This window comes from Eleutherodactylus coqui, chromosome 12, assembly GCF_035609145.1.
Source record: "Eleutherodactylus coqui strain aEleCoq1 chromosome 12, aEleCoq1.hap1, whole genome shotgun sequence".
In the NCBI taxonomy this organism is placed as follows: Eukaryota; Metazoa; Chordata; class Amphibia; order Anura; family Eleutherodactylidae; genus Eleutherodactylus; species Eleutherodactylus coqui.
Genome location: NC_089848.1, coordinates 814,568 through 841,177, shown reverse-complemented (window position 1 = coordinate 841,177; position 26,610 = coordinate 814,568). Strand labels below are relative to the sequence as shown.

At 52.2% G+C, this 26,610-nt stretch overlaps 1 protein-coding gene across 1 annotated transcript in view; it reads right to left on the bottom strand.

Annotated features, from left to right (window-relative positions):
• ITGA9 (integrin subunit alpha 9) overlaps positions 1-26,610 on the bottom strand; it is a 508,591-nt gene that overhangs the window by 165,067 nt on the left and 316,914 nt on the right. Inside the window, 2 exon segments of the mRNA XM_066585284.1 lie at positions 7,692-7,842; positions 13,668-13,744. Of these exon segments, the coding sequence (XP_066441381.1) occupies positions 7,692-7,842; positions 13,668-13,744 (228 nt within the window).

Genomic DNA, 26,610 nt, shown 5'->3' with positions numbered 1-26,610 from the left:
GACTTTTACGGACGCAGCAATACCAAATATGTATTTTTGCTTTATTATTTAGATTTTTTTATTGCAAATAGGGCAAAAGGTTTTTTTTTTTTACTTTTTTTAAAAATTAGTAAAACTTTATTGTTCTTATTTTTAAATTTTTTTTTTAGTCCCCATGGGGGACCACAACTAGCAATGCTATGATGCTATGATATAATGCTATAGCATTACATCATATTGCAATCTGACAGGCAGTCTACCAGGTTACCCCATGGGGACGGCTTAAAAAGCATACTGCCAAGACTGCCCTGGGGCCTTTCAGAAGGCCCCCGGCTGCCCTGACACCTGCACAGCTCCCTGTGATCTTACTGGGGAGGGCAGCTGACACCCGCGATGTATGGAGGCAGGTGGCAGCACTGTAGGACGTAAACACACTATAGGGCGGTCACTAAGGGGTTAAAATAGCACCTGTTAAGGAAAGGGATATATTAGGCAGCAAGTAAACAGTCAGTAACTCAATGCATTGACAGCGAGACAAATGGGCAAGAGTCCAACAGGAGTCAGAATATCAGCAAGTTTGACAAGGACAGAATTGTGATAGCTGCATGACTGCGCCAGAACAGCTTGTGGGGGGCTCCACTATGCAGCATAAGGGCGCCCACCCACTGGCGATTTTTTTTTTTTCTTTGCGTTTTTCTCAAGAGCAATTAGAATTGAATGTACTCCCACCCACTGGCGTTTTTTTTTGCGTTGCGTTTTTTAACATAGGAACTGTCAGTTGCATATGTGTCCTTATTTTTCTCCTAATGCACCCATGAAAGTCAATGGAAATTAATGGAAGCGCTGCGAAAACGCGGGAAAAACGCCGCGAAAACGCTGCGTTTTTCATGCACGAAAATCGCAAACGCCAGTGGGTGGGCGCCCTAAGGAAGGACAATGTGGTGAATGGGCACGCCAGGCTCTTTCAGCTGCAAGTGGGGCAAAGCCTAGCCCATCGGGGCTATCACAGCACAAACTGCTGAAAAGGAGAATAGTGGTTAAAGGGCCGGTGATCTCTAGATTCATCCCTGATGCGGCTATCCCTCCAGTATATAGAAGTCAGCCAGTGTCCCCTTGTCCAGTTTCTAGTCAGTTCCTCATTCTATTATGTTATTAATAATAATCCTTATTTGTATAGCGCCAACATATCCCGCAGCGCTTACAAAGACGGGGGATACAGAAAGACAAAAGTATAAAAAAAAACAGGTTCCATGTAGTAATCAGTTGATGGAAACAATAGGGGTGCGGGGCTCCAACGAGCTTACATATTACAAGTAATGGGGGGATACAGAAGGTAAAGGGGCTGGAGATGGGCACGGTATGGCGGGGCGGAGATGTGCGCGGTACGGCGGGGTGGAGATGTGCGCGGTACGGCAGGGTGGAGATGTGCGCGGTACGGCAGGGTGGAGATGTGCGCGGTACGGCGGGGTGGAGATGTGCGCGGTATGGTGGAGATGTGCACGGTACGGCGGGGTGGAGATGTGCGCGGTACGGCGGGGTGGAGATGTGCGCGGTACGGCGGGGTGGAGATGTGCGCGGTACGGCGGGGTGGAGATGTGCGCGGTACGGCGGGGTGGAGATGTGCGCGGTACGGCGGGGTGGAGATGTGCGCGGTACGGCGGGGTGGAGATGTGCGCGGTACGGCGGGGTGGAGATGTGCGCGGTACGGCGGGGTGGAGATGTGCGCGGTACGGCGGGGTGGAGATGTGCGCGGTACGGCGGGGTGGAGATGTGCGCGGTACGGCGGGGTGGAGATGTGCGCGGCACGGCGGGGTGGAGATGTGCGCGGTACGGCGGGGTGGAGATGTGCGCGGCACGGCGGGGTGGAGATGTGCGCGGCACGGCGGGGTGGAGATGTGCGCGGTACGGCGGGGTGGAGATGTGCGCGGCACGGCGGGGTGGAGATGTGCGCGGTACGGCGGGGTGGAGATGTGCGCGGTATGGTGGAGATGTGCGCGGTACGGCGGGGTGGAGATGTGCGCGGTATGGTGGAGATGTGCGCGGTACGGCGGGGTGGAGATGTGCGCGGTACGGCGGGGTGGAGATGTGCGCGGTACGGCGGGGTGGAGATGTGCGCGGTACGGCGGGGTGGAGATGTGCGCGGTACGGCGGGGTGGAGATGTGCGCGGTACGGGGGGGTGGAGATGTGCGCGGTACGGGGGGGTGGAGATGTGCGCGGTACGGCGGGGTGGAGATGTGCGCGGTACGGCGGGGTGGAGATGTGCGCGGTACGGCGGGGTGGAGATGTGCGCGGTACGGCGGGGTGGAGATGTGCGCGGTACGGCGGGGTGGAGATGTGCGCGGTACGGCGGGGTGGAGATGTGCGCGGTACGGCGGGGTGGAGATGTGCGCGGCACGGCGGGGTGGAGATGTGCGCGGTACGGCGGGGTGGAGATGTGCGCGGTACGGCGGGGTGGAGATGTGCGCGGCACGGCGGGGTGGAGATGTGCGCGGTACGGCGGGGTGGAGATGTGCGCGGCACGGCGGGGTGGAGATGTGCGCGGTACGGCGGGGTGGAGATGTGCGCGGCACGGCGGGGTGGAGATGTGCGCGGTACGGCGGGGTGGGGATGTGCGCGGTACGGCGGGGTGGAGATGTGCGCGGTACGGCGGGGTGGAGATGTGCGTGGTACGGCGGGGTGGAGATGTGCGCGGTACGGCAGGGTGGAGATGTGCGCGGTTACATAGTAATCAGTTGATGGAAACAATAGGGGTGAGGGTCCTGCTCCAACGAGCTTACATACTACAAGTAATGGGGGGATACAGAAGGTAAAGGGGCTGGAGATGTGCGCGTTATGGCGGGGTGGAGATGTGCGCGGTACGGGGGGGTGGAGATGTGCGCGGTACGGCGGGGTGGAGATGTGCGCGGTACGGCGGGGTGGAGATGTGCGCGGTACGGCGGGGTGGAGATGTGCGCGGTACGGCGGGGTGGAGATGTGCGCGGCACGGCGGGGTGGAGATGTGCGCGGCACGGCGGGGTGGAGATGTGCGCGGCACGGCGGGGTGGAGATGTGCGCGGTACGGCGGGGTGGAGATGTGCGCGGTACGGCGGGGTGGAGATGTGCGCGGTACGGCGGGGTGGAGATGTGCGCGGTACGGCGGGGTGGAGATGTGCGCGGTACGGCAGGGTGGAGATGTGCGCGGTTACATAGTAATCAGTTGATGGAAACAATAGGGGTGAGGGTCCTGCTCCAACGAGCTTACATACTACAAGTAATGGGGGGATACAGAAGGTAAAGGGGCTGGAGATGTGCGCGTTATGGCGGGGTGGAGATGTGCGCGGTACGGGGGGGTGGAGATGTGCGCGGTACGGCGGGGTGGAGATGTGCGCGGTACGGGGGGGTGGAGATGTGCGCGGTACGGCGGGGTGGAGATGTGCGCGGTACGGCGGGGTGGAGATGTGCGCGGTACGGCGGGGTGGAGATGTGCGCGGTACGGCGGGGTGGAGATGTGCGCGGTACGGGGGGGTGGAGATGTGCGCGGTACGGGGGGGTGGAGATGTGCGCGGTACGGCGGGGTGGACATGTGCCCGGTACGGCGGGGTGGACATGTGCCCGGTACGGCGGGGTGGACATGTGCGCGGTACGGCGGGGTGGACATGTGCGCGGTACGGCGAGGCGGAGATGTGCGCGGTACGGCGAGGCGGAGATGTGCGCGGTACGGCGAGGCGGAGATGTGCGCGGTACGGCGAGGCGGAGATGTGCGCGGTACGGCGATGTGCGCGGTGGCGGGGCGGCGATGTGCACGGTACGGCGGGGCGGCGATGTGCGCGGTACGGCGGGGCGGCGATGTGCGCGGTACGGCGGGGCGGCGATGTGCGCGGTACGGCGGGGCGGCGATGTGCGCGGTACGGCGGGGCGGCGATGTGCGCGGTACGGCGGGGTGGAGAGTGTAGAATGCTATACACATAAATAATGGCTGTATAGCGGCTGCATCGGAATGACTGCAGGGGGTGGTTGATGGCGGCTGACTGGGATTGCAGTCAGTAGGTCAGGGAGCATGTTATCAGGCCTCCGGAGTACAGAGGGGTTTAGTTTAGGGGATCTGGTATGCCTCCCTGAAGAGGTGCATTTTTAGAGCACGCCTGAAGTTTTGTGTGTCGGGGATTGCCTGGATAGTTTTGGGTAGTGCGTTCCAGAGGACTGGTGCTGCTCTGGAGAAGTCTTGGAGGCGGGAATGAGAGGTTCAGGTTAAAGGGGCGCTCATGGATGTTATTACATGGACCTTACCTCAGATTCTGCTTGAAAGGAGACACAGACACTCCAATAACAGTTACTGCTGATGATCACACAGTTCCTGTCACACAGGTATAATAGAGTAGATCACAGCTCAGCCTCCTTATGCTATACTTTCTGATTAAAGCTTATTTAGGTGAATATAGAATGTAATGGCAGTGTTTTTCCTACAACAGAGATGGCGCAGTCTGTAGCTGCTCATGTAATGCTGTGCTGATGCTTTATGGGATTAATGTTAAAATGAAAGCAAAATCTCAACATCAAGATGGTGCCTGGCAAGCATCAGACAGGGGGCTGCACTGCATGGAAGTGACTGCAATAGAAGTGAATGTACAGTTATAAGCATTTTATGTTTTTTTGTTTGACAAATGCATCAAAAACATCTGCAATGCCCCTTGGCATGCTGGATATCAGCCCTGGGCCACATCCTGACTGATGTAGGAAAGGAGAGGTGGCGGAGCAAACCCGGTGGTATTGGAGGTTTTGGTCCCAGATGATGTCTGAAGACTAAAAAACCTTTAGAATGGGCTGCGAAAATTGAATGTGCTGTGGAGGTGCTGCCAACCAGTAGAGCCACCAATGGTGGGCATGACAGCTGTGTGAAGAGCTATAGAGAGAAAAGACTGGTGGATAGGCACGACTCTCCAGAAAAGAGAGTGGGACGGTGGGATGTATTATCCAACCTCTCTTATATTGAGTATATTATAAACCAGTATCTGGGTGCTTGTAGTTTCTAACAGTTTTTGTTTGACCACCCGCTTTTTGAGGAATGACTACAGTTTCTCAGTGGGATTGGGATCTAAGGAGTTTCCTGGTCATGCACCCAAATGTCAATGTTTTGCTCACCGAGCCACTTAGTTATCACTTATGAGTTGTGAGATGGTGCTTCATCATACCAGGAAACGTCTCCTTTATCACTGGGAGAGGTTGCTCTTGGATGATGTTCTTTATTCATGGCTGTGTTCTTAGGCTAAGTTGTGCGTGAGCCGGCTCCCTGGGATGCGAAGCGCCCATCTCCGGATGCCTTACTGTTGGCATGACACAGGACACATGGTGGCGCTCACCTATCCGGCCCATCTTTCCTCCAGATCTCCCAAGCAGTCTGAAGGGGGATTCATCAGAGAAAACAATTCTCTGTAACCCGGTCCCTGTACTTCCTGCAGAATGTCAGTCTGTCCCTGATGTTTGGAGGGAAGTGGCTTTTTTTGCTACCTTCTTGACGCCAGGCCCAAATTTGTGTCCGTCTCAAAACCTTTGGTCCCAACTGTACAGAAAGACCTTCAGAGTGTGATCCTATCCACTACCCAAGGGGCTTTATGGCTCATACTCATCACGACTAAATCTTAGAGCAGTGGAGGATCGCCTGGTCTGATGAACTACATTTCCAGGATGGGCTCTGATCCCTACCACCAAGTACAACCCTGCCCTACCACACTGCATAATTGGCCAGGCTTGGTTTGAACGATGTGACAAGCCTTCAAAGTGTTAACTTGGCCTCAAAATTCCTCAGTTCTCAATCTGATCTCATAGTCTTTAAGTCTTCGTTCAAAGGGTTTAGCAAAATATGCATTAAATCTCTAAGAATTATAGCCATTTTTGCATTGTCTGTCCATTTTCACAAACTCCCAAGTAATTGGACAAGTGCCATGAGATGACTCCGAGCGTTGAATTTCATTTGTAGCCGTTCATGGGAACTCTCAATATGCCGTCCAAATAGGCGTCAGTGCGATGAAGGAGGCCATCATTTATGCCGTATTTAATTCTGCTACGCACAATCTACCATACGTTAATCAGTTCTTTTTTGGATAGTTGTACTTCTCAACTCAACAGCCCAGAGAGGGATGAACACAAAGGAAGGAGGGACCCCGCTGCTGCACACAGAGAGGGACCCCGCTGCTGCACACAGAGAGGGACCCCGCTGCTGCACACAGAGAGGGACCCCGCTGCTGCACACAGAGAGGGACCCCGCTGCTGTGGCTGCTCACAGAGAGGGACCCCGCTAGCTAGGATAGTGCTATTCATGAATGAATAGCTAAGGGCTATCTGTCATTGGTTGAGCGCTCAGCCAATCAGCACAGCCATTTCAGGAGGCGGGGATTTTTAAATCCCCGCCTGCTGAGAGAGCTTAACAGCAGTGCAGGGGAGCCAGCCGGAGGACACATCTGAGCGGCGGAGAGGTGAGTAATTTAAAAAAATATATTTTTTACCACTTATTGATGATTATCGGGGAAGGGCTTATATTTCAAGCCTTTCCCCGATAATCATACTGTGGGGCTTGCCAGAAAGCAGTGCTTTCAATGGGATCGACAGCAGTGCTGATCCCATTGAAAGCAACGAGATAGCATGTCGCGGACTTCTGCCACAGCTGTCACAGCTGTGGCAGAAGTCCGCGGCATTCTCCCTATGTTTTCAATGGGGCTAGCGCTGCTGCCGCTGGCCCCATTGAAAGCACTAGTGATATGCCGGTTCTATTCCGGCGTCTTTCTTGCGCTGCGAGGCGAGCGTTTTCCCGTGCTCTTGCAGCGCAAGAAAGAAAATATCGCCAGTGGGTGTCAGCCCTCAGGCTCATGTTATATGGGCACCTTTTAGATACCTTGACCTCTGCCGACCAGTGAAGTCCGGCTGTACTATATAATCGGGACACGACTGACAGAGCATTGATCCTAAGGACCCTCCCGCAAGGACCCATTGGGCTACACATCCCTTTTCTCTAAGACCCTGTAGCAGTAACATGGAGCCCCCCAGTCTGCACCGCACACCTTGTACTTCTAGAATAATCAGATGGATGGAACCAAAGCCTGAAATATAGAATGACATCTCCTAGTCTATATATATAAAATTGAATGTCTGTCTGTCTGTCTGTTTGTCCTTTATGCGCTACTACACCATTCATCCGATCGCCATGAAACTTTGGGAAGTTGTTGAGTACACTCCTGGGAAGATTACTGGCATAGTACAGCTATCCTATGATAAATGGTGCGCGTGCGAGCGTTGTCGACAGTTACGCCCCCCCCCCCACGTAGATCGTTCGATTTCCATCATTGCCACTAATTCTCTCACTTCCCGATGTCGTAGAAACATGAAATTTGTGTAACATCCCTAATACACGTGGACGAAATCCAGTCTCTAGTCATTACTAAGTGCGATACTCAATCACACCATATCAGATCCCAGCGCTACAATATATATGTATATACTATATCAGTCGCTACAACATGACTGGATGCTGGGAGCTCTGCAGGCGATTTCCTTATTAGTGGGAGGATGGAATAATTTCTCATCGCCATCATTTAATGCCTGTTTACAAGAATCATAATATGTATATAACGCTCTCGCTCGATGACCTCAGAGCTGCCCAGCACCAACATGATGGAACGGTAGACAAGACCAATGCACCGCTCACAATCACTCGGCTCTCCGCTGCTCTCGCGCCTCTTACCTCTTGCCACATTTTAATGAAGTACAACTCCCTTGAGAAGTTGAAGAAGACATTGGCGTCGTAGGCGTCGTCTCCTCTGTTGGAGATGGAGATGTTAAGTGAAATGTTCTTCACGGCTCCCAGTGCCAAGTATTCTGTTGTGGAGTCATGGCTGCAGAGAGAAAGGTAAGAGGTTCATTGTCCGATGGGCACACACACAACATCCCATTGACAAAGTGGGTGTGAGCCCTTATACTGAGCAGGGGCACGCCGCAGTGGGCATCTGCTCTAGCTGCTGTGCAGGGATAGATCGCCGCCGCCGCTGCTGCTGGTTGCCCATTTTAAGCTAAAACAAATCCGTTTATTGAACGTTTGTTGGTTCTGTTCTTGACTGAAAGGTCACAAATATACAGCGCACCATTATTTGAAAACTTAGAACAGCACATAAGGCAGAATGCACACGGCGGTCCCCCCGGCGTACCTGTCCGCTGTCTTCTAATGTGCGCTGCAGATGTGCCGGCCGACACGCATATGCACTACACATTACGTCATGCCGTGGCTACGGACGGGCGGCGGATCCGAGGGCTTTCATTGACTTCAATAGAAGCCATCCGCACAGAATCTGCGCTGAGTGCAGCATGCAGAATCCCTGAACGATTCTTACAGTAAACCGGCTTTCCTGGTAATTCTCTACTTCGATGTAACATTCATTCTTCTGCTAGGTTTGTGTGTCTTGGGCTCAGATGAATCCGTACCGCGTCTTCCTGCGGCCCCCCACTAATCACACCAATGCCAAATCTTTTAATATATGTTACATGTTTAATCTACATTCTGTGCAAATAGAAAAGAATACATGCAATGACGTTCCGAAGAGAGAAGCCATAACTATCCAACAGTCCAAGGCCTGGATGGGGACGTCTATGTCCAGCGCACTCCGCGCCATCGTTATAGCCATGACTATCCAGCAGTCCAAGGCCTGGATGGGGCCGTCTATGTCCAGCGCACTCCGCGCCATCGTTATAGCCATGACTATCCAGCAGTCCAAGGCCTGGATGGGGACGTCTATGTCCAGCGCACTCCGCCCCATCGCTATAGCCATGACTATCCAGCAGTCCAAGGCCTGGATGGGGACGTCTATGTCCAGCGCACTCCGCGCCATCGTTATAGCCATGACTATCCAGCAGTCCAAGGCCTGGATGGGGCCGTCTATGTCCAGCGCACTCCGCCCCATCGTTATAGCCATGACTATCCAGCAGTCCAAGGCCTGGATGGGGACGTCTATGTCCAGCGCACTCCGCGCCATCGTTATAGCCATGACTATCCAGCAGTCCAAGGCCTGGATGGGGACGTCTATGTCCAGCGCACTCCGCGCCATCGTTATAGCCATGACTATCCAGCAGTACGAGGCCTGGATGGGGCCGTCTATGTCCAGCGCACTCCGCGCCATCGTTATAGCCATGACTATCCAGCAGTCCAAGGCCTGGATGGGGACGTCTATGTCCAGCGCACTCCGCGCCATCGTTATAGCCATGACTATCCAGCAGTCCAAGGCCTGGATGGGGCCGTCTATGTCCAGCGCACTCCACGCCATCGTTATAGCCATGACTATCCAGCAGTCCAAGGCCTGGATGGGGCCGTCTATGTCCAGCGCACTCCGCGCCATCGTTATAGCCATGACTATCCAGCAGTCCAAGGCCTGGATGGGGCCGTCTATGTCCAGCGCACTCCGCGCCATCGTTATAGCCATGACTATCCAGCAGTACGAGGCCTGGATGGGGACGTCTATGTCCAGCGCACTCCGCGCCATCGTTATAGCCATGACTATCCAGCAGTCCAAGGCCTGGATGGGGACGTCTATGTCCAGCGCACTCCGCGCCATCGTTATAGCCATGACTATCCAGCAGTCCAAGGTCTGGATGGGGCCGTCTATGTCCAGCGCACGCCGCGCCATCGTTATAGCCATGACTATCCAGCAGTCCAAGGCCTGGATGGGGCCGTCTATGTCCAGCGCACTCCGCGCCATCGTTATAGCCATGACTATCCAGCAGTCCAAGGCCTGGATGGGGCCGTCTATGTCCAGCGCACTCCGCGCCATCGTTATAGCCATGACTATCCAGCAGTCCAAGGCCTGGATGGGGCCGTCTATGTCCAGCGCACGCCGCGCCATCGTTATAGCCATGCTTATGTCATCCTATCCAGGAATGATCTAACTATGAATGAGGCGCCTCCTTGGACCGATATAACTTCTATTACTGCTGTTCTCCTTCGTGACGCTCTCAGGCCTCCCGCACACCGGCGGATCTAGTTTCTGTAGTCTCCTCTTAGCTGCTCTCCATCTCCCTGTCCCTTTCCGCAGGTATGTGTTACATGACTTAGTTCGCCATCCGCTCACACTGCTTTACTGATATGTGCAGTTGACCTCTCAGAGGTGAACGAGGCTTTGACAAAAGCTGAACGCGTTCTCCATTATCTCGGTGAATCGCACAGATATCGATAAACCAGGAATGTGTAATATACAACCTTCATCCCCACAATGAATTTACAGCAAATCCAATCTATAGCATGCTATGAGAAAACACAACTCCCTGTCTAATAGCGGAAATCGATTGCGATTTTCCACTTGTGGGGGAGAGACTGCAGCATGCTGTGATTTTGTGTGGGTCACGTATGAAGTCAATGAAAGCCACCTGTCCGTCCCTCGGCCATTATGCATCATCATAGCAGAATGGCCACAGGAGCCGCGTCATCGCCATAACTACGGTGCAGCATCCTCTCAACTGTGCATGTGCGATGCCATGTACAAAGAATGACACGGTAACCGGCATGTGACTGACCGATGCCATGTACAATGGATGGCACCGTGACCGGCATGTGACTGAGCGATGCCATGTACAATGAATGGCACGGTGACCAGCATGTGACTGACCGATGCCATGTACAATGGATGGCACGGTGACCAGCATGTGACTGAGCGATGCCATGTACAATGGATGGCACGGTGACCAGCATGTGACTGAGCGATGCCATGTACAATGAATGGCACGGTGACCAGCATGTGACTGAGCGATGCCATGTACAATGGATGGCACGGGGACTAGCATGTGACTGAGCGATGCCATGTACAATGGATGGCACGGTGACCAGCATGTGACTGAGCGATGCCATGTACAATGGATGGCACGGTGACCGGCATGTGACTGAGCGATGCCATGTACAATGAATGGCACGGTGACCGGCATGTGACTGAGTGATGCCATGTACAAAGAATGACACGGTAACCGGCATGTGACTGAGCGATGCCATGTACAATGAATGGCACGGTGACCGGCATGTGAATGAGCGATGCCATGTACAATGAATGGCACGGTGACCGGCATGTGACTAAGCAATGCCATGTACAATGGATGGCACGGTGACCGGCATGTGACTGACCGATGCCATGTACAATGGATGGCACGGTGACCAGCATGTGACTGAGCGATGCCATGTACAATGGATGGCACGGTGACCGGCATGTGACTGAGCGATGCCATGTACAATGGATGGCACGGTGACCGGCATGTGACTGAGCGATGCCATGTACAATGAATGGCACCGTGACCGGCATGTGACTAAGCAATGCCATGTACAATGGATGGCACGGTGACCGCCATGTGACTGAGCGATGCCATGTACAATGGATGGCACGGTGACCAGAATGTGACTGTGCGATGCCATGTACAAAGAATGGCACGGTGACCAGAATGTGACTGAGCGATGCCATGTACAATGGATGGCACGGTGACCAGGATGTGACTGAGTGATGCCATGTACAATGGATGGCACGGTGACCGGCATGTGACTGAGCGATGCCATGTACAATGGATGGCACGGTGACCGCCATGTGACTGAGCGATGCCATGTACAATGGATGGCACAGTGACCGGCATGTGACTGAGTGATGCCATGTACAATGGATGGCACAGTGACCAGAATGTGACTGAGTGATGCCATGTACAATGAATGGCACGGTGACCAGAATGTGACTGAGTGATGCCATGTACAATGGATGGCACGGTGACCAGCATGTGACTGAGCGATGCCATGTACAATGGATGGCACGGTGACCAGCATGTGACTGAGCGATGCCATGTACAATGGATGGCACCGTGACCGGCATGTGACTAAGCAATGCCATGTACAATGGATGGCACGGTGACCGCCATGTGACTGAGCGATGCCATGTACAATGGATGGCACGGTGACCGCCATGTGACTGAGCGATGCCATGTACAATGAATGGCACAGTGACCGGCATGTGACTGAGCGATGCCATGTACAATGGATGGCACGGTGACCAGAATGTGACTGAGTGATGCCATGTACAATGGATGGCACGGTGACCAGCATGTGACTGAGCGATGCCATGTACAATGGATGGCACAGTGACCAGCATGTGACTGAGCGATGCCATGTTCAATGAATGGCACAGTGACCAGCATGTGACTGAGCGATGCCATGTTCAATGAATGGCACAGTGACCAGCATGTGACTGAGCGATGCCATGTACAATGAATGGCACAGTGACCAGCATGTGACTGAGCGATGCCATGTACAATGAATGGCACGGTGACCAGCATGTGAATGAGCGATGCCATGTTCAATGAATGGCACGGTGACCAGCATGTGAATGAGCGATGCCATGTTCAATGAATGGCACGGTGACCAGCATGTGACTGAGCGATGCCATGTACAATGAATGGCACGGTGACCAGCATGTGAATGAGCGATGCCATGTACAATGAATGGCACGGTGACCAGCATGTGACTGAGCGATGCCATGTACAATGAATGGCACGGTGACCAGCATGTGAATGAGCGATGCCATGTACAATGAATGGCACGGTGACCAGCATGTGACTGAGCGATGCCACGTACAATGGATGGCACGGTGACCAGCATGTGACTGAGCGATGCCATGTACAATGGATGGCACGGTGACCAGCATGTGACTGAGCGATGCCATGTACAATGAATGGCACAGTGAGCGGCATGTGACTGAGCGATGCCATGTACAATGGATGGCACGGTGACCAGCATGTGACTGAGCGATGCCATGTACAATGGATGGCACGGGGACTAGCATGTGACTGAGCGATGCCATGTACAATGAATGGCACAGTGAGCGGCATGTGACTGAGCGATGCCATGTACAATGGATGGCACGGTGACCAGCATGTGACTGAGCGATGCCATGTACAATGGATGGCACGGGGACTAGCATGTGACTGAGCGATGCCATGCACAATGAATGGCACAGTGAGCGGCATGTGACTGAGCGATGCCATGTACAATGGATGGCACGGTGACCAGCATGTGACTGAGCGATGCCATGTACAATGGATGGCACGGGGACTAGCATGTGACTGAGCGATGCCATGTACAATGGATGGCACGGTGACCGCCATGTGACTGAGCGATGCCATGTACAATGAATGGCACAGTGACCGGCATGTGACTGAGCGATGCCATGTACAATGAATGGCACAGTGAGCGGCATGTGACTGAGCGATGCCATGTACAATGGATGGCACGGTGACCAGCATGTGACTGAGCGATGCCATGTACAATGGATGGCACGGGGACTAGCATGTGACTGAGCGATGCCATGCACAATGAATGGCACAGTGAGCGGCATGTGACTGAGCGATGCCATGTACAATGGATGGCACGGTGACCAGCATGTGACTGAGCGATGCCATGTACAATGGATGGCACGGGGACTAGCATGTGACTGAGCGATGCCATGTACAATGGATGGCACGGTGACCGCCATGTGACTGAGCGATGCCATGTACAATGAATGGCACAGTGAGCGGCATGTGACTGAGCGATGCCATGTACAATGGATGGCACCGTGACCGGCATGTGACTGAGCGATGCCATGTACAATGGATGGCACAGTAACCTACATCGCATCTTCCTTAGCAGATACAATTGGAAAGTGAAGGCGCTCACCTTGACAGCAGTAACCTTCCCTCCAGGTGTAAATCCGCCGGACAGTCATCGGAGCGACAATTCCTTTCAAAGAAAGTCTGAAAACACGGAGAAAAAAATCAATTACAATACTTCGAAGTATTATCTGAAGAAGAAAGCTCGGGGCCGGATCGGGCCCTGCAGGGGCCCATAAGAGAAGGCCCTGCATGACAGGGTTGTTAGGGAATGGAACGGGCAGGATAGGGTTAATAAATAGTAAAGTAAGCTAGAGGAAGGGGGGGAGGACATAGGTGAGTGGGCTGTTTACATTCAATTGGATTGGTCAGGGGTTAAGTAAGGGGAGGGGTTAAGGAACCCATAAAAAGGGAAGTTTGGGCGGGAGCGCCATTTTAGAACTGGTATGAACTGAGTCCCTCCCTCCCTCCCTCGATATGGTTTGTATATAGAATTAATTACAGTAATTCAACATTTTCAGGTACAACGATGAAGTGGCACAAAAGGATATGTATAACATGTCGTGGCAGCCGTTGGCAGACGGGGGGAGGGGTCCTTGGAGGCTGAGTTGGTATTTTGGGTGAAAGGAAGTATTGGTGGGGATGGCCTCACCGGTATTATCACCCTGGTGTTATGGTGTTATTTATTTAACACCAGACCCCTTTGGTATTTTTGGTTTGCCTCCAGGGCCTCCCCTCGTATTGATAAGGTTAATAAATAATTGTAGGTGTTTTTGTTTAATAAACTTGGCTGCTGTGGCCAAAAAATTCCAAAGAATTTGGTCTCGGTGGTTTATTGTAGATAAGTAAGGAAGAGAGTGGGTAACAATGGGGGAGCGAGTCTAACATACCCGGGTCATGTAGCTGCATTAGTGATGGTCCTGTATAGAATGCACATGTACATAATAGGCAGCCGCCGACCTGCTGATGAGGGGTCGGTCGGCCTTACTGTTCGCCCTGCAGTCTGTAGAGCCACCGTGAGATACTTCTCTCTGTAATCAATGGGATGGCAACACAAGCAAAGTGGGAAAGAGACCATCTGCCCCTATACGTCAGGGCATCATTGTGGCCATCTGCCCCTATACGTCAGGGCATCATTGTGGCCATCTGCCCCTATACGTCAGGGCATCATTGTGGCCATCTGCGTGCCCCACTGCGTCTGCTGTCGGATGAACACTTGTGGCGCAGTACTGCGCCGGCAGTATGGTCGGCCCTCAGACATTGCTGCAGGCCTTCTCTGTAAGGGATATGTTGGGGGTCGTGAGGACTGGAGTTGGGCACCGCTGCTGTAGATAGTCTGTATTGGCTGTACAAGCGCGGTTAGAATGGCTGGGCAATACGAGGCCTCACGACTACAATGTTGCATTGTCCTCCATGCAGTATTACAGGGATCACTTCAATCTTCTTGAGTTTTCTAATTCCATTTTCGGTCACTCGTTGCATCTTACTGCTTGCCTGATGCTCGGCGCTCCTCCTCACCCGTCCCATCTGTCTGGCATCTGCTACTGCTGAGTAAAGCTCATTTAGCGGTTTTTGCTGCGCTGGCCATGTGCTCGTCCCGCCGCCAGCTCCTTCACACATCACACTGGCAGATTTCCATCAATGATGTTCTGAGCTGCTTGCCAAAGCATCTGCCTGCAAGTCTGAGGCCTGATCAGACAATGCCATCGCTTCTTACTTTTCACCTATTATGTCCCGGCCTTCACGGCAGAATCACATAGACTGGAGCATTAGTGGGGATGTCTGGACGATTCCACAAATTAGTTCACACACATCCACCTACACAGATATTTACCAGCAAACACAGAGTTAAGGCATCTTCATTAATGGTGCATTATTATTTATATAATAGCCAAAGTAATCACACAAAAACGTGACGCCAGATTGTATCAGAACGAGCCAATCAGAGTTATCTAGGAAAATATCTCTGACTGGAGGAAATGAGCAGCCAATCAGCACGCAGTATCAGGATCGAGTGCATCTAATTGGATGTGGATTAGTGACACATGCTTGGACTGGATGTCTTTCTCATTCCCGCCTCCAGAGCAGCACCGCTCCTCTGGAACGCACTACCAAAGGCTACCCGAGCAATCCAGGACTCGCAGAACTTCAGGCGTGCTCTAAAAACGCACCTCTTCAGGGAGGCATACCGCATTCCCTAAACAAACCCCTCTGCACTCCGCCTGATAACATGCTCCCTGACCTACTGACTGCAATTCCTGCTAGCCATCATAAACCGCTCCTGCAGTCATACCGATTCTGCCGTCACACAGCTAAATGTCTGACCATTGTCTATGTGTATAACATCGCTCACTCTCCACCCCGCCATACCGCGCACATCTCCACCCCGCCATACTGTGCACATCTCCACCCCGCCATACTGTGCACATCTCCACCCCGCCATACTGTGCACATCTCCACCCCGCCATACCGTGCACATCTCCACCCCGCCTTACCGCGCACATCTCCACCCCGCCATACCATGCACATCTCCAGCCCCTTTACCTTCTGTATCCCCCCATTATCTGTAGTATGTAAGCTGGTTGGAGCCGGACCCTCACCCCTATTGTCTCCATCAGCTGATTACTATATGTAACCGCGGTTCTGTAATGTTTGTATTGTCTTTCTGTATCCCCCGTCTATGTAAGCGCTGCGGGATATGTTGGCGCCATACACATACAGATTATTATTATTATTATGGAAGCAGCACTGTGCTGCCACCTACCTGCTGCTTCTTCGTCCGGACACCAATTCCATAATATCACTGTGTATACTGGCCATTGTTCGCACCGTGAAGGACACTGAAAGCATTTGTTATGTGACAAATCTGTCGCTTTCTTTGAGGGGGGGGGGGGGGGACATTTTGGAAATAATTACTAGTTTTCCATCGAGTTCAGTGATAAAGCAATGAAGCTACAATGTTCTCTCTGGAATGAGGTTGTGTTGTAATGTACATTGTGACCAACGTGGCGGCTGAATAGTTCCACAGCCACGGAGCGACAATCGTACCGCCTGGCAGCTATCCCACAGAGATGGCATCGGCAGGACAATCCCACAAACCGCCTGCCGCCAAGCCGTTGTTCCCGGAGCGCTGGATATCAGGAGCCTGTTGGTAAAGTTAGTGCCGGGGGAGGGTGTCTGCCCGCCCCGCGCCGCCACTCTGCCGGTTTCTCTGATACGAGACCCATGAGGGGTCGTCTTCACATTTCCACTTTTTGGCTGGGGTTCTGGCGGCTGTCAGGGGGTTGTACAGATGACGGCCGCTGCCGCTCCTGGAGAGTCTCATTGTGCGGGCTGATTTCTATGTCATGTTCCATATCTGTGGCTATATGGTGGTTGTACCGAGCGGACGACGGACTGTTTATACAAAAGAACAGCACAGCAGTTGACCACCCGCTGTAGGTCGGGCTCAGAGGAGGGCGGGTTTATTTCTACTTCTTTCTTTCAAAAACTGTGAAGAGTTAATAAAGAAATATTGGATTTAAAAATAAAAAAGGATGATTACTGCAAAAAGACACCACTGAGATATGCTTTACAGCAAAGTTATGGGCCCTGGAAATCAGGAAATGTTCTAGGCATGTTTTGTGATCTCCGCAGGTGGGGGGGGGGGGGGGGGGGAGGAGGTGAGCTGTGACATCACCTATTGTGAATAGTACATCCTGTGTTATCTATATAGAAGTGTTCCCTCTCAGTGTAATCCTGCCTGTGATCATAATTAGATGACGGCTGAAACGTTTTCCCTTCAGAACAGGACATAGTCTATCGTGAAGCTCAGTGGCAAGAGTGAAAACTGCAGGATTTGCAATTATGGGTAACATATAGTCACATGGAAAGAAAACGCCAAAAACAGGTAAAGTCTTAATTACTTAAAGGGGTTGTCTGGAGGCAGCAAGTGGGGTTCAGCACTTCTGTATGGCCATATTAATGCACTTTGTAATATACATCGTGCATTAAATATGAGCCATACAGAAGTTATTCACTTACCTGCTCCGTTGCTAGCGTCCCCGTCTCCATGGATCTGTCTAATTCTGATGTCTTCTTGCTTTTTTAGACGCGCTTGCACTGTGCGGTCTTCTCCCCTTCTGCTCGGTCCAGGCACGAGCGACGTTCTGGCTCCGCCCCCTTCAACGCATCATCGCGTAGCTCCGCCCCGTCACGTGTGCCAATTCCAGCCAATCAGGAGGCTGGAATCGGCAATGGACCGCACAGAGCCCACGGTGCACCATGGGAAATGACCCGCGGTGCATCGTGGGTGAAGATCCCGGCGGCCATCTTGGTGAAGGAAGAAGAAGGAAGACGTCGCAGAGCGGGGATTCGGGTAATATGTTTTGGTTTTTTTTAACACATCCCTTGGGGTTGTCCTGCGCCGAACGGGGGGCCTATGGAAAAAAAAAAAACCGTTTCGGCGCGAGACAACCCCTTTAACGATTATTAAAATTTTGAATGAAACAGGAAACAACGCGCCAAGGAAGCTTAACTTCACATGGATAGTGAAACTAGCAGTAATATCTAGTATTGGCATATGTCCTGGCGCAGTGGCGTGCTGCGGTGCCGGACGTTTCTTCTTGATTGCTGTTGAGGACGCCCCCGCTGGCTAACAGAGGAGAAGGTTATCTGCTCTCCAGAAACACAAAAACATCTTACAGCAGCAGCTGCCAAAACTCAACTTGTGAAAGTGTTTCAAGTGCCGGAAACCAAGCGCTGAGACAAGAGAAGTTGGATCTGGCATTCCGGAGGTCAGAGGAAGAATACAGGCAGCGCTGCGGCCCTCACGGCTGCTAGAGAAGACAGACCCGGCAGTCACGTCTACATCTCCCGGGACCGAGTCCAAGTCGCCGTGACACCTCCAGAACAACTAGGAGCGATCTGCAGAAAGCAGGGCTTGTCAGGTACGGCTGCAGCTCTCCAACATGTTACTCCCACTGAAGTCAATGGAACCACAATCAAAAATAGATCTTCAAACTTTGTAGACAAGTAATGAGCTGTCTTACTAACTGGCATCGCAGGTCTGGAGGCGCAGATGTGCCAACCATGATTCAGGATTATTTTCCGTAACCGTAGAGCAGACAGTGACTTAAAGGGCCACTACAGTCATTTTTTTCCCCATCCATTATATAACTAGTCCCTCAGTATATAGAAGTCCTCAGTATCACCTTTATTTAGTTATTCCTTTCCATCTGAACATTACTGGAAACCGTCTCTTCTGGGTCACATGATCCCATTATTTGGGTTTGTACTCTCTCAAGAAGGCACTATTTCAGTCATTAGGGCTTCCTGTATGACGGACTGTACCACACAGGCTTTTTATAGGGAAGGGGGTGGTGGATGAGAGCTTCTATTACATTACTGATGATATCGGCTTCTGTCACACAGTTATAATGAAGGAGATCACAGTTTAAGCTCCCGACTGTATACTAATCTGCAGCTTCTTTAGGAGAATATAAAGTAGAAGGTGATGATAATTACAGTGTCCTCCCAGCAGGAAGAAATGGTCATGTGATTCTGTGCTGATGCATTATGGGACTGTTAGCATAGCATAGAGGAAGGGAAGGCAGGGAGACATCTAAAAATCAGCTGGTGCCTAAACGTACCACAGAAGCTGCTGCACTGCATGGAAGTGAGTGCAATATACATGGGAGAGGTCTGGAGTGACAGGTAATCAGGTGGGGGGGGGGGGCAGTGACGGGAAAATGGGTTTTTGCTGATGCAGCGCTTTACATAATGGGTAAAATAGCAGAAATGTAATTCTTCAGTAAATATATATATACCCCACCTTGGTGTAGCACTAGAGTTTTACCGGGCCCCATAGTTTGTGATGTATCTTCCCTTTCACAGCCCCCCGAATGGGTTCTTTTCAATGAACAGGGGAAGTCTTTCATTGGAATTCACTGCCAGTTTATCCATGAGGACAAGTAGGCCGCCTGCAGACGAGCGGGTCGGATCCGGCGGCGAGAATTCTCGCCGCGGGACCCGACCTGAGCACCTGCAGAGAGCAGCGCGTACTCACCCGCGCCCGGCGGCCCCGACTCTTTCATGTGCCGGCTTCCGGGCAGCCGGCGCATGCGCAGACCGGAGCCGGCGGCCGGGTGAGTGACGTATCTGCGAGCCCCGCACAAAAATAGGACATGCCGCGGTTTGTTTGCCGCGTGACATTTCGCGCGGCCAAACCGCGGCCGTCTGCATAGGAGTGCGTATTGTAATGCACTCCTATGCAGGTTTTGAGCGGCGGAAATCCCGCCGCGGGATTTCCGCCCGTGTGCAGGCGTCCGTAGATGGAAAAATAAATCGCAGAAATTGGATTTTCCTATCAGATTCTACAATCTATAGGAGATAAGTTTCCCCCCCCCCTCCTCCCACCACTAAAACCAAAAAGTGAATTAAAAAATGACCAATTCTCCTGTCTCACTCCAATCGGTGGAGGGAGAGATGGATCAATCAGTGGGATCCGCACAAGGAGAGATGGATCCATCAGTGGGATCCGCACAAGGAGAGATGGATCCATCAGTGGGATCCGCACAAGGAGAGATGGATCCATCAGTGGGATCCGCACAAGGAGAGATGGATCCATCAGTGGGATCCGCACAAGGAGAGATGGATCCATCAGTGGGATCCGCACAAGGAGAGATGGATCCATCAGTGGGATCCGCACAAGGAGAGATGGATCCATCAGTGGGATCCGCACAAGGAGAGATGGATCCATCAGTGGGATCCGCACAAGGAGAGATGGATCCATCAGTGGGATCCGCACAAGGAGAGATGGATCCATCAGTGGGATCCGCACAAGGAGAGATGGATCCATCAGTGGGATCCGCACAAGGAGAGATGGATCCATCAGTGGGATCCGCACAAGGAATGATGCATCCATCAGTGGGATCCGCACAAGGAGAGATGGATTCATCAGTGGGATCCGCACAAGGAGAGATGGATCCATCAGTGGGATCCGCACAAGGAGAGATGGATCCATCAGTGGGATCCGCACAAGGAGAGATGGATCCATCAGTTGGGATATGCGCAAGGAGAGATGGATCCATCAGTTGGGATATGCGCAAGGAGAAATGGATCCATCAGTGGGATCCGCGCAAGGAGAGATGGATCCATCAGTGGGATCCGCGCAAGGAGAGATGGATCCATCAGTGGGATCCGCGCAAGGAGAGATGGATCCATCAGTGGGATCCGCACAAGGAATGATGCATCCATCAGTGGGATCCGCACAAGGAGAGATGGATCCATCAGTGGGATCCGCACAAGGAGAGATGGATCCATCAGTGGGATCCGCACAAGGAGAGATGGATCCATCAGTGGGATCCGCACAAGGAGAGATGGATCCATCAGTGGGATCCGCACAAGGAGAGATGGATCCATCAGTGGGATCCGCACAAGGAGAGATGGATCCATCAGTGGGATCCGCACAAGGAGAGATGGATCCATCAGTGGGATCCGCACAAGGAGAGATGGATCCATCAGTGGGATCCGCACAAGGAGAGATGGATCCATCAGTGGGATCCGCACAAGGAGAGATGGATCCATCAGTGGGATCCGCACAAGGAGAGATGGATCCATCAGTGGGATCCGCACAAGGAGAGATGGATCCATCAGTGGGATCCGCACAAGGAGAGATGGATCCATCAGTGGGATCCGCACAAGGAGAGATGGATCCATCAGTGGGATCCGCACAAGGAGAGATGGATCCATCAGTGGGATCCGCACAAGGAGAGATGGATCCATCAGTGGGATCCGCACAAGGAGAGATGGATCCATCAGTGGGATCCGCACAAGGAGAGATGGATCCATCAGTGGGATCCGCACAAGGAATGATGCATCCATCAGTGGGATCCGCACAAGGAGAGATGGATTCATCAGTGGGATCAGCACAAGGAGAGATGGATTCATCAGTGGGATCCGCACAAGGAGAGATGGATCCATCAGTGGGATCCGCACAAGGAGAGATGGATCCATCAGTGGGATCCGCGCAAGGAGAGATGGATCCATCAGTTGGGATATGCGCAAGGAGAAATGGATCCATCAGTGGGATCCGCACAAGGAGAGATGGATCCATCAGTGGGATCCGCACAAGGAGAGATGGATCCATCAGTGGGATCCGCACAAGGAGAGATGGATCCATCAGTGGGATCCGCACAAGGAGAGATGGATCCATCAGTGGGATCCGCACAAGGAGAGATGGATCCATCAGTGGGATCCGCACAAGGAGAGATGGATCCATCAGTGGGATCCGCACAAGGAGAGATGGATCCATCAGTGGGATCCGCACAAGGAGAGATGGATCCATCAGTGGGATCCGCACAAGGAGAGATGGATCCATCAGTGGGATCCGCACAAGGAGAGATGGATCCATCAGTGGGATCCGCACAAGGAGAGATGGATCCATCAGTGGGATCCGCACAAGGAGAGATGGATCCATCAGTGGGATCCGCACAAGGAGAGATGGATCCATCAGTGGGATCCGCACAAGGAGAGATGGATCCATCAGTGGGATCCGCACAAGGAGAGATGGATCCATCAGTGGGATCCGCACAAGGAGAGATGGATCCATCAGTGGGATCCGCACAAGGAGAGATGGATCCATCAGTGGGATCCGCACAAGGAGAGATGGATCCATCAGTGGGATCCGCACAAGGAGAGATGGATCCATCAGTGGGATCCGCACAAGGAGAGATGGATCCATCAGTGGGATCCGCACAAGGAGAGATGGATCCATCAGTGGGATCCGCACAAGGAATGATGCATCCATCAGTGGGATCCGCACAAGGAGAGATGGATTCATCAGTGGGATCCGCACAAGGAGAGATGGATTCATCAGTGGGATCCGCGCAAGGAGAGATGGATCCATCAGTGGGATCCGCGCAAGGAGAGATGGATCCATCAGTTGGGATATGCGCAAGGAGAAATGGATCCATCAGTGGGATCCGCACAAGGAGAGATGGATCCATCAGTGGGATCCGCACAAGGAGAGATGGATCCATCAGTGGGATCCGCACAAGGAGAGATGGATCCATCAGTGGGATCCGCACAAGGAGAGATGGATCCATCAGTGGGATCCGCACAAGGAATGATGCATCCATCAGTGGGATCCGCACAAGGAGAGATGGATCCATCAGTGGGATCCGCACAAGGAGAGATGGATCCATCAGTGGGATCCGCACAAGGAGAGATGGATCCATCAGTGGGATCCGCACAAGGAGAGATGGATCCATCAGTGGGATCCGCACAAGGAGAGATGGATCCATCAGTGGGATCCGCACAAGGAGAGATGGATCCATCAGTGGGATCCGCACAAGGAGAGATGGATCCATCAGTGGGATCCGCACAAGGAGAGATGGATCCATCAGTGGGATCCGCACAAGGAGAGATGGATCCATCAGTGGGATCCGCACAAGGAGAGATGGATCCATCAGTGGGATCCGCACAAGGAGAGATGGATCCATCAGTGGGATCCGCACAAGGAGAGATGGATCCATCAGTGGGATCCGCACAAGGAGAGATGGATCCATCAGTGGGATCCGCACAAGGAGAGATGGATCCATCAGTGGGATCCGCACAAGGAGAGATGGATCCATCAGTGGGATCCGCACAAGGAGAGATGGATCCATCAGTGGGATCCGCACAAGGAGAGATGGATCCATCAGTGGGATCCGCACAAGGAGAGATGGATCCATCAGTGGGATCCGCACAAGGAGAGATGGATCCATCAGTGGGATCCGCACAAGGAGAGATGGATCCATCAGTGGGATCCGCACAAGGAGAGATGGATCCATCAGTGGGATCCGCACAAGGAGAGATGGATCCATCAGTGGGATCCGCACAAGGAGAGATGGATCCATCAGTGGGATCCGCACAAGGAATGATGCATCCATCAGTGGGATCCGCACAAGGAGAGATGGATTCATCAGTGGGATCCGCACAAGGAGAGATGGATTCATCAGTGGGATCCGCACAAGGAGAGATGGATCCATCAGTGGGATCCGCACAAGGAGAGATGGATCCATCAGTTGGGATATGCGCAAGGAGAAATGGATCCATCAGTGGGATCCGCGCAAGGAGAGATGGATCCATCAGTGGGATCCGCACAAGGAGAGATGGATCCATCAGTGGGATCCGCACAAGGAGAGATGGATCCATCAGTGGGATCCGCACAAGGAGAGATGGATCCATCAGTGGGATCCGCACAAGGAATGATGCATCCATCAGTGGGATCCGCACAAGGAGAGATGGATCCATCAGTGGGATCCGCACAAGGAGAGATGGATCCATCAGTGGGATCCGCACAAGGAGAGATGGATCCATCAGTGGGATCCGCACAAGGAGAGATGGATCCATCAGTGGGATCCGCACAAGGAGAGATGGATCCATCAGTGGGATCCGCACAAGGAGAGATGGATCCATCAGTGGGATCCGCACAAGGAGAGATGGATCCATCAGTGGGATCCGCACAAGGAGAGATGGATCCATCAGTGGGATCCGCACAAGGAGAGATGGATCCATCAGTGGGATCCGCACAAGGAGAGATGGATCCATCAGTGGGATCCGCACAAGGAGAGATGGATCCATCAGTGGGATCCGCACAAGGAGAGATGGATCCATCAGTGGGATCCGCACAAGGAGAGATGGATCCATCAGTGGGATCCGCACAAGGAGAGATGGATCCATCAGTGGGATCCGCACAAGGAGAGATGGATCCATCAGTGGGATCCGCACAAGGAGAGATGGATCCATCAGTGGGATCCGCACAAGGAGAGATGGATCCATCAGTGGGATCCGCACAAGGAGAGATGGATCCATCAGTGGGATCCGCACGCGGAATGATGGATCCATCAGTGGCATCTGCACAAGGAGAGATGGATCCATCAGTGGGATCCACACGAGGAATGATGGATCCATCAGTGGGATCCGCACAAGGAGAGATGGATCCATTAGTGGGATCCGCACGATCATTTGGTTTATATAAAAACAACTGACAAATCCCCCGCTTTACGGCCATCGGAGTTGCTCGTTCCTCCGTTCTCTTGTGATTCAGTACAATATCCCTTCCTCTGAGAATAAACTTTAAATGCATTTTTCTTTCTCCTTCTTTTGTAAACCTTTCACGGCTGAGAACAGATGCGAACCTTCCTGACGGTGATTAAATGTGTGGTTTCCTTTTACTGGAATCACGGGTTCTCATCCAATATATGCGGCCATTTCCTTGCATTATTCTCCTAAAGGAAAATCCCGTCATTAACAGAGTAGAACTTATAGGCCAAGTAGAAAACCATCTGACTAAAGTCCCCTCTGTACGTCCAGCCTGATAGATGCACCATCTGCCAGCTCTGCAACTACGAGGAGCCGCAGCCGTTCACTGGAGGTAAAGCTAATCGTTCTGTAATAGACATGACTGAATCCAGCTTGATGACCGGATGGCGAATCTCCAGTATAAAGAGCAGTGCGGCAGCTTACAGTCCGCACGCCCTACAACCCACCGCGGCCATAGATCTGTGTACTGCGCTCATCTTGGCCCAAGGCTGTATTCACATGTTCACGAGACGGACAGAAATCACACCGAAAATTAACCTATGCAGTTGAATGGGTTCATTGACATAAGTGATGTTTCTCTCGGACTGATGGTCCAAGTTATAGAAAGTTGCCATATATCCTATGTTCGTGTGAGTATTGCATGAGGACAGAACATGCAGTGTGTGGCGTCCCGCACATCACACGGACGAGGCAAGTTGTGACCGAGAATCTTGGATGCGGCTTGCTCTCCACTGTGTGATAAGAATTTGGCTGTCTGCATGCTGAGGTTTGTAGTTCTTCACCTGGTATGTCCGCTAGCAGTGACTTCTAAGTTAAAATGCTGCTTTTCTGTGAATTGTTTGAATTGTTAGTGTAGGAACCCAAAGGAAACAAGGACCCTTGACGCGGGTTGCAAGCTTGCATGTTTTAGCCAAAATATTAACTAATACTTCATATTTATAAGTATTTATCTTTTTTGCAGCAAGCAGTCTGGCTTTGAATGCTGGGAGAGCCCAGGGTGGTGATGTCAGTGGGGTTCACCCGCCGGGCATCATTGATAAGTCTGCATGGTGCAGTACACATATCAGCTGCTCTGCCACCCTTTGTATGCCTTATTTATGTGCAATACTAAGCAGCCCCCCAATATGTGGTTGTTCACATGTATTCTGCACTTGTGTGAGGCTCCGTATAGCAATCTACCTCTCTGCATGCTGGGGGATGTAGTTCTACACCTGCCCTTGTATTTTGTATCAGTCTAGCCGCTGGCAGTCATCTGTGTGGAAGGCCTCTCTGAAACAATATGACAAGTTATTACCTTACATCTTCATAAACATACGTAGGGTGAAAAACAACAAAGCTCCTTCAGGTTCTACATTTTTTGCTGCATTACAGCGCATTCCTTGTGGTAATTCAGTAACTGAATTTCAGATATATTACAGCGATATATATCTTAGAGGCCATGATGACCAGTCTAGGAACCCAAAACTATATGGCCACCATTCACCAAGCATGGACAATGGCTTAGAGAAGGTGGCTGACGCTCTCATGGATATTGGGAGGTTACTTTGGCTGGGTGGTCTTCTCACTCGGTTCTTGTTCTATGCGCTTCGTTAGATGGGTTATTCTCACTAATGACCTTAATCATCTGTCCACAGGGGACCCGGGTGGGGAGAAGCTGCATACCCATGAGTACTCCATACAGGTCTATGAGATATATGGAAACAGCCGAGTGAGGAGATTCCCAGGAGTCAAGTAATAACTTATTGGAAACCTTTTGCATTGTTTCTATTTACTGATTACAGAGTTATTATCATCTCAGCTTTTCATAACCGATATGGAAAACCACTGCCATGGTCACCGACTGCTGAAGCCCAAGGAAAGAGCCGAGCGCCGTTTCCATAGTCCTCCTTGAAGTTCAATGAGAACTATGGTAACAGCGTTGGCTCTTTCCTACAGGTAGTCGG